General features: G+C 57.2%; 1 protein-coding gene across 1 annotated transcript; it reads left to right on the top strand.

The window, feature by feature from the left end:
• The first annotated feature begins 954 nt into the window (after positions 1 to 954).
• On the top strand, positions 955 to 7463 carry UTS2 (urotensin 2). Its single transcript, XM_054720679.1, has 5 exons — positions 955 to 1057; positions 2963 to 3076; positions 3264 to 3350; positions 6220 to 6261; positions 7342 to 7463. The coding sequence occupies exons 1-5, from the start codon at positions 955 to 957 to the stop codon at positions 7461 to 7463; spliced, it is 468 nt and encodes a 155-aa protein (XP_054576654.1).
• Positions 7464 to 7963: the final 500 nt, after the last annotated feature.

Below are 7963 nucleotides of genomic sequence, written 5' to 3'. Positions count from 1 at the left end.
GCACCAGGCCGGGCGGTGGCACACAGAGGGAAGTTCTGGAAATACCGACCAGCAAGGTTTCAGGCTGTTCTTCACTCCTCCCTGCGTGACACCAGCTCTAAGGAGCGGCTCTGCCCTTCTCCGAAGACCCACGTGCTGGCAGTTGTTGTAAAAAATATATTTTTATTGGTTTCAGAGAGGAAGGGAGAGAGAAATAGAAGCATCAATGATGAGAGAGAATCATTGATCGGCTGCCTCCTGCTTGCCCCCCCCATTGGGGATCGAGCCTGCAACCTGCACACGTGCCCTTGACCGGAATCGAACCCGGGTCCCTTCAGTCCTCAGGCTGACGCTCTATCCACTGAGCCACACCAGCCAGGGCCGTGCTGGCGGCTTCACCCGAGGCCACACGTTTGTGCAAAACCTGCCTGAGCCTGAATGGTGGCCGTGTGTTTGATGGGTCTTCCCGGTTGTAAATAACTGGGTTTAAGTTTTACTCCACAATGTCCCTCCGCGGGCACGCGGTCCCCAACACAGCGGCAGCCCGCCGACTCGCTCACGGGATTAAAAGAAAGAACGACACGCCTCGTGACATTCAGCGCCGCGTGTGCTGGGACTCACCGGTCCCCTCTCGGCCTGGGCCGCCCAGCTCTCCTGACCCGGAGACTCGTGATGGATTGCTCTAGACCGCTCCGTCTGCCAGATCTACACACGCAGCTGCTCTTTATAGAACATCCGCGTTGTACACTAAGAACAAGACAGCAAATTTATTGCCGATGAGTTATTACCTTGAACAATTACATCAATGCAAAGTGATTGCCTTTTAGCCTCCGCAGCCAATCAATTTATTTGCCTTCTTTCTGGAGGGGATGGGATGAGGTCACAGGGAAACATATATATATTGTCGCTGATCACAGACTGAGGAGCAGAGTCCTGGAGAGGAAGCCCGAAGGAAGAGCTCTGTCTGGTGCCGTCATGTACCGGCTGGCCGCCTGCTGCCTGCTTGTCCTCGGATGCCTGCGGCCGCTCCTCTCTCTCCCGGCCCCGCACTCCGGGGCGGGGCCCCTGCGGCTCTCAGGTAAGAGTTTTCCTCCCTCCGTTCGTGTGGAGAGAGCCTTCAGCCGGCTCTTCATGCGAAGTTAGAGATGGTGAGGACGGGAGCTCTGCTTAGCGGGGTCCCGATAAATCAGGCCCAGCTGTGCAAAGGACACTCGGGGCCTTCCAGCGGCTGCAGGGTCAGCGGTGGAAACAGGTGGTTTTTCTCCCCCAAACGCAGGAGCGGAAGGAAGCGGGGGGACTGCTCACTTCGTGTCACTTCCGTGGTTCAAACGTTTGGTTTGGGTCAGTTTTCCGGTTTTAGAAGTTGTACTCCGTTAAAAACGTTATTCTTGGCTTTAAGTGAACTGTTTGAATATAGAATTTGGTTGTTCCCACTGTAGATTTAAATGTTTAAATTTTAATCCTTTGTTATTTTAAGTTAAAAAGTAACCGTCTGACGTGTTATCTGGGACAAAATGTGCATTAAAAATGTAAAGAGCGTCCGGCCGGGGCCGGGGGGCCACAGGGCCAGGGGGCCACGGCTTCCCGCGCGCAGTCCCTCTTCCTTCGGGCGGACGCCGCGTTCAGCTCCGGTCTGAGTTCACTTTAAGAAAACGTGCGCGGGAAGCAGATGCGGTTTGCTCTCGCCTCTTCAGTTTAATAAACAAAAACGAAGATGGATGCTTGGGTAGCAGGTCCCATAAACATCCTCCCTGGGTTTTACCTTGTCTTTAACTTTGGGTTCTTTTAAACATTTTTTCTTTAAATGAAGGAAAAAGAAGTTCTTCTTGGCCATTGATTTTGTAACTTCTCGTCTCTAAAGCTGCTCCCCACCAACTTCCCGATAATTGTCAAGCACCGGTAGTCCCTTGTGTGCTGTCCACCAACTGCTGGAGTGGCTGGCTCATCCTCAAACATTTGCATATTATTATGATTTTTAAAAACATAGATAAAATTATTTAAAAAAACTTCAATGAAATGAGAATGGTATCTCACTCACATTCCAAACAGGTGGCATCTTACGTGAGCGTTGCTGCCTGAATATTTTTCTCATTTGTGTCTCCCTAAACGATCCTTCACGACATAAACACGCACACGAGGCCGAACTTCACAGGTTCTCACTCACGTTCCTCAGAGGCGCTGTGACTGGCTTGGTGCCTTTACCGCGGCTGGCTCATTGTCTTGAATGAAGGCCGCAGCGGAGGACTTGTCAGCCTTGTGCTGTGTGCACTGCATGACCCCTAGAGTCTCCAATCTCAGCAGAGCGCCCCCTGGCCGAGGGCTACCCGGGCCACGTCTCCGCCCCTACAGGCACTTCCCACCTGCCTTCCCTGCCTTCCCATCCCCATCTACGCTCTATCCCCAACGCACACGCCTCACGTTGACCGGACTTGACGTTGGAAACAGTACTGTCCAGTCCTAAAGGGTGTTTGAAAGCTGACTCTTGTCCAGTAACAACCGCATGGAACGCGTGAAGGCCTGAAGGAGGCGGCGATGCCATCACTGCTTAATGAACGCAATCCTGCTCTTAGAAAGCCAGTCCTTTCCTCCCCTCCCCTCTCTCCACCCGGGGCTCCGAGAGCCAGAGGCGGCAGCAGGTTGCTGGGAAGGGGAAGAGCCACCTGCTAGTGGAAACGCGTTCAGCCGACCCCGGGGCTCAGCTCTGCCCTGACTCACGGCAGTTGGCGGCGCGCCTGGTCACAGGCGTAGAGTCAGAATGAGACCCTTCCTCTCGGTCCGCCGTCCTGCGGGCTGGCACACCGGGCTGCAGCACTTCTCTCATTAAAACACCACGATCGACCGGCTCAGCCTTGGTAGTTTCTCTAGTATGAGCTCCCTGTCCTGGGTCCCCGCCGCCCCAAAGACGATGGGAACAGAGGGAGCTGGTGAAAGGAACTGACTGGAGGGTGAACTGCGTTGCTAACACCCATCGTTCTCTGTGCAGCAGCTGATGGAGGCGGGTCACCGCGGGGCGAACTGGACAGCGCGTCCCTGTCCCTTCTGCACGGGCTGCTGGGGACGTCCGGGGCGGAGGCGGCCGAGGGGCTCAGGAGAGCAGGTAAGGGGTGCTGGCGGCTGCAGCTTGTCTGATGTTACGGCTTCTGATCCACTCTCCAGCCTCATCTCCTAGGAGGCAGAGCCCTCCTCCGGAACATAGAGATGCGCTTTATGAAATAAGCAAACGGATCACCCGCTGTCCCTTCCTGGCACCAAGCCCCCTGCCACCTCCTCTCTCTCCTCCGCAGCTCCTGGCACGTGCCGGCTCTCCTGGCACTCGGGCATCTTCTTCCGCACAGACTTTTATTTGGGGGAGGGGGCATTATGCGGTTTCTGTAAGTGCAGTTGAAACGCTGGCTTCCCAGGCACTAAATCTGAAGCAGATGACCGTCTTTCTGCACCCCGGTCTTCATCAGTAAGCAGGAACGACAGACACCCCGCCTCACAGGGTTATGGGAGGAGCCCGTGAGGAAACGCAGCCGAATGGTCAGCACAGCCACACACACACACACACACACACACACACGGTGACACCACGTGCCGGCGCTGGCGGCCGCTCGCCTCTGAGCCACCGCGGGGGGTGCAGAGCCCGCAATGCAGCGGCGACCGCAATAACGCGCGTCACGCAATAGTGCCGTGTTTGCCTTCCCAGAGCACGTGCGTGTTCACACAAACTGCTCTGGTAAGCGTGCCGCAGCGTCACGTCCAAAATAACACGCCCTGGGCCGCCGGCTGATGGCTAGGCTCGCTGCTGGTGGGCGTCGGCCTCCGTGGCTGCTTCGGGCTGCCGGGTGGTGGGGCGGTGGTGGGGCTGGAGGGGAGCGGCCGTGGCGATTTCTAAGAAAAGACGGTGGGCCGTGCTCCTTCGACTCTCCTTTCACAATTCCGCCGCGGCCCGTGGGGCTGTTTGGTGCCATCCGACCCACCGAACTCCAAACGCTGTCGGTCCTCGCACATGCCGCTGCCCGTCCCCTCGGTGCCTGTCGCGCCCGGAGCCCTCGGTGGTCACGTGGACAACCTGCGCCCGGAGGAGAGTCCGTCTCGAGGCCACTTTCCTGGCTCCCCGCGGGAAGCGCCTTCTCACCGGCAGTTTTACAGGAGCCTCGACCCCCGCGGTCCGTCTTCCAGCTCCGCTTCCGGTTCTGCTTCTGGCCATTCCTTCCTCCACGGACGTCTTAGCCCTCGAAGCTCCCACGAGGCCGGAGCCAACTTCTCCCACCCCCTTTGCAGGCTGACATCCTGCCCTCCTCCCGAGGCTCGGGCGTTCTTGGTGAGTCTAGAGCGGGGAGTCCTCCCCCCGCGAAGGTTCCAATGGACTTTGCCCGGATCCGCCAGGAACCCCATCTCCGGCAGCTCCCGCCCCACAACACGCAGCTCCTAAGTAATGAGACTTGCCCGTCCAGGGCCCCCGAGGCCCACGGCTGTGTCGGCATGAAAGCAACACGACCCCCACGGCCCGTGTCCGTCAGAGCGCGTGGGGGGCCGGGCACTGCGGGGAGCAGTCCTATGTGGAAAGGAGCCCTTATTTCCTGGGCAGGAGTCTCCGCAGTGGCTCCAGCCACCCAGCAGCCGTGTTGTAAACAGCATAGTCGGCCATTCACGGGGCGCAGGCAAGTGCTTGAGTCTGTCCCCAAGGCCCGAGGATTTCCAGGTGGCGAATGAGCACTGGCTTCCGCCAGCAGCAGGAGCCCCTGACCAGGGAGCCAGCCTGTCCTGAGCCAGCACCGACTGCTCCTGAGCCAGGGAAGTCCTGGGTGGCGTCTGCTTCCAATACAAGGCCGTTCCCCACACGCAGATGGGATGAGACGGCTTCTCTCCTTAAACCTCATGGGCCAGCGGCCACCTCCTCCTGCAGCTCCCTCCCCTCTGACACCTCCCGAGGGCTGGAGAGAGTGAGGGGCCTGCTCTGGATTGGACCTGGGCTTAGGGGATGTTGTGGCTGCTGTGGTCCCGTCCGGACCTCTGAAGCTTTCCCCACACCAGCAACAAGGCTGTTTCGACGTCCTACCACTCGTGTGTTCGCTGGAGTAGCGCTTTTAAGTCCCTCTGCGCCCTGGCGGGGGTGGCTCAGTGGAAGAGCATCAGCCTGCCCGCTGAAGGGCTGTGGGTTTGAGTCCCGGTCAAGGGCACGCACCTGGGTTGCAGGTTCGATCCCAGTCCTGGTCAGGGTGCATGCAGGAGGCAACCGGTCAATGTGTCTCACATCTCTATCGTGCTCTCTCTCTCTCTCTCTCTCTCTCTCCCTCCACTCCCTCCCTCCCTCCCTTCCACTCTCTCTGAAAATCAATGGAAAAAACACCCTTAGGTGAGGATTCACAAAAAAACAAACAAAACTTCCCCTTTTCGTTCACGACCTGGCTAAATGGCTCCATCAGCCTAGTTTCCGGCCTGCCTCAGTTTCCATCATGCCTTCCTCACTCAGCGCAGCTTTCCGTTTAAAGGGAGCGATGGCTCCTCTTCCGCTCACTTGAACCCTCGAGGCCGCCGTAGGGTTACCCACTGGCCTAACTTCAGTGCTGCTGTGTCTCAGGGAACAGGGAGGCCTGAGGAGGAGGGGAAGACGGGACGGCTGGTGGGTGGAGCAGCCATCACACACACATCTGAGTCACCATTTACGTGTGTGTGGTCTGTGGCACCCCAAACAGTGACAATGGTAACACCCGAGATCGGTGATCAGAGGTCACCAACGACAAACGGCAAGAACGAGAAACTCTGAAAGAGCGGGAGAATGACCGGAGTGTGACGGAGACCTGGGGTCAGCAAGTGCTGCTGGAAGAAGAAACTTGACCGAGGGACCTGTTCAGCGCCGGGCGCCGGGCCTCCCAGCGGTAACCGAGGCAGGGCCGTGACGCGCCAGGACGCGAAGGTCCCGTGCTTCCCCGTGACCTCTCCAGGCATTGCTCCAGTGCCCAGAACCTTCTGGAAAGAACGGGGACTTTCAATAGGCATTGTTTAACAGGAAGGAGTCTGTTGTCAAATATTTGTGATGAACTACTGACCTCTAAGTTGTTGAGGACAATGCAGAGCCTGTGAGAGAACAGGGTGTGGGCTTACCTGCCGGCAGGTGAGGACCGCTGCGGTGGGGAAAAGAAGGCCAGGACCGGGACATGCGCTAGGAATGTTCTAGCCTGTGTTTTACTTAAGACCAGTGTGAAACGGAAGCAACAGATCTGAGGATGAACGTCTCACAATATTGTTTTCCAGATCCCGGCACCAACGTGTATAACCCGAGAGGAAACACGAGAACGGTGAGTGGCTGGAGTGAGGTCTAAAGAGGTGAGAGATGTTGACACCCGACCCCACTCCCAGCACCGAGGAGTCCCAGCCTGCAGCTACCGGGGTCCCCGGGGGCGGGGTCAGGGGAGACACTGCTGCAGACGGAGCTCCGAAGTGTAACGTCTAAGAGGAAGACGCGCAGACGGAGGTGGAGGTGCGCGTAGAGCGGGGAGGTCCGTGGGGGCAGCAGGGAGACTGTGTGACGGGGAAGATGGATGACACCGAGTGGTTAGAAATGAGGACGATGAATGGAGGGCTTGAATGCTGAGAGAGTAATCTGAATGTGATCATCACCCACCCCAACTCTGAGTCCGTGTTCCCTAACAGGCTTTCTGGGGACCCCAGTCCCCTGAGCCCGTCCGCGGTGCCGAGCACCGTCCCAGCCCCGCTCCCGTCCTGGCCGATCCCTGCACGCGGGCACACGGAAGGCCCGGGGTTCCCGAGAAGCTCGCTTCACGTTAACCAGGCCTCTCCCCGACACTCTGACAGAAACAGCTTGTTCTGTGCAGTCCCGTTAACATCCTTGTGCAAACTTACTCAGGAGCACGCGGTCCCAGGGACGGCACGCCACCTGAGCCCCCCGGGGTAGACACCTGGGGTCCCTCCTGGGGTCACCCTGAAGGGGATGGGTGGCTTCTACCTGTGACTAATTAGAAGTCATCATCCATATGTTTATATTCTTCCCAACAGAAGGATGCTGGTTAAAGACTCTAAAATCATGCGGGTGATTTGCTGGTGAAAATTTAGAATAAAATACCCCCCAAAACCAAGGGTCCAAGAAGTTAATTTCCAGCCAAATAAGATCTGCTTTACACAGAAGACACCGCATGTCCGGAACGTGTTACTGACGGATCGTTTAAACAGAAACAGGCGGACGAGGGTGCAGGGAGACGCGGGCGGCCTAGGGCCGCGCACACTGGACGGGCCCCTGGTTAGAGCCCACACGCCCGGCTCCGGCTGCAGTCACGTCCCCGAGAGCAAGAGGAAAGGCCTCCCGTCTGGACCCCGTCCCTTCTCACTGATGACCCGTCTGTTTGTCTGTCTGGTTTTGGCTTCAGGCTTCCTCTGGACCAGGCCCCGGCGTTTCCCTGAATCGCCTTTTGGCCCGAATCAGGGAGCAGCGTGGGAAGCGCGGGCACCCCTCCGAGTGCTTCTGGAAATACTGCGTCTGAAGCGAGGACGCCTGCGGGTCCACTCGGAACCAACCGGCTCCGAAGATTACCACCAGACGCCTGGTCTGGAAGCGGCAGAGGCAACGCCAGGCCGACGCGACCCTGTCCTCTGTTGTTCGGAAAATAAATCCTCTATGTTTTGCAAATATCATCGGTGGTTATTGGTTTATAAACATATTCTAAAACCTCTAGCTCTCCTTTCCCTCGACTTTTAAAAAAAGCCTGAAAATGTAAAAGTAAAGCTAATAAATGAACGGAAGCAAATGCTAAGAAAAAGTCCAGAAAGGAAGGTAGTTAATAGTTAAACTGCGAATCATTTAAATAAACGACATCATCTTAGCTACCAGGTCCTCTCAGCCCTTAAAAACGACACCGTAATTAAGTTATTACTTACAAGACCCACATCTCCACTTGGAAAATCCCGGGAGGGAGGGAGGCCACGGGCCGGGTGTCTGAGTCCCCTGAGGCTGGGGGTGGGGGTGGGGGGTCACGCCCTCTGC

The sequence above is a fragment of the Eptesicus fuscus genome, chromosome 9 (assembly GCF_027574615.1).
Source record: "Eptesicus fuscus isolate TK198812 chromosome 9, DD_ASM_mEF_20220401, whole genome shotgun sequence".
Classification (NCBI taxonomy): Eukaryota; Metazoa; Chordata; class Mammalia; order Chiroptera; family Vespertilionidae; genus Eptesicus; species Eptesicus fuscus.
This window is presented reverse-complemented; position numbering and strand designations above follow the sequence as displayed.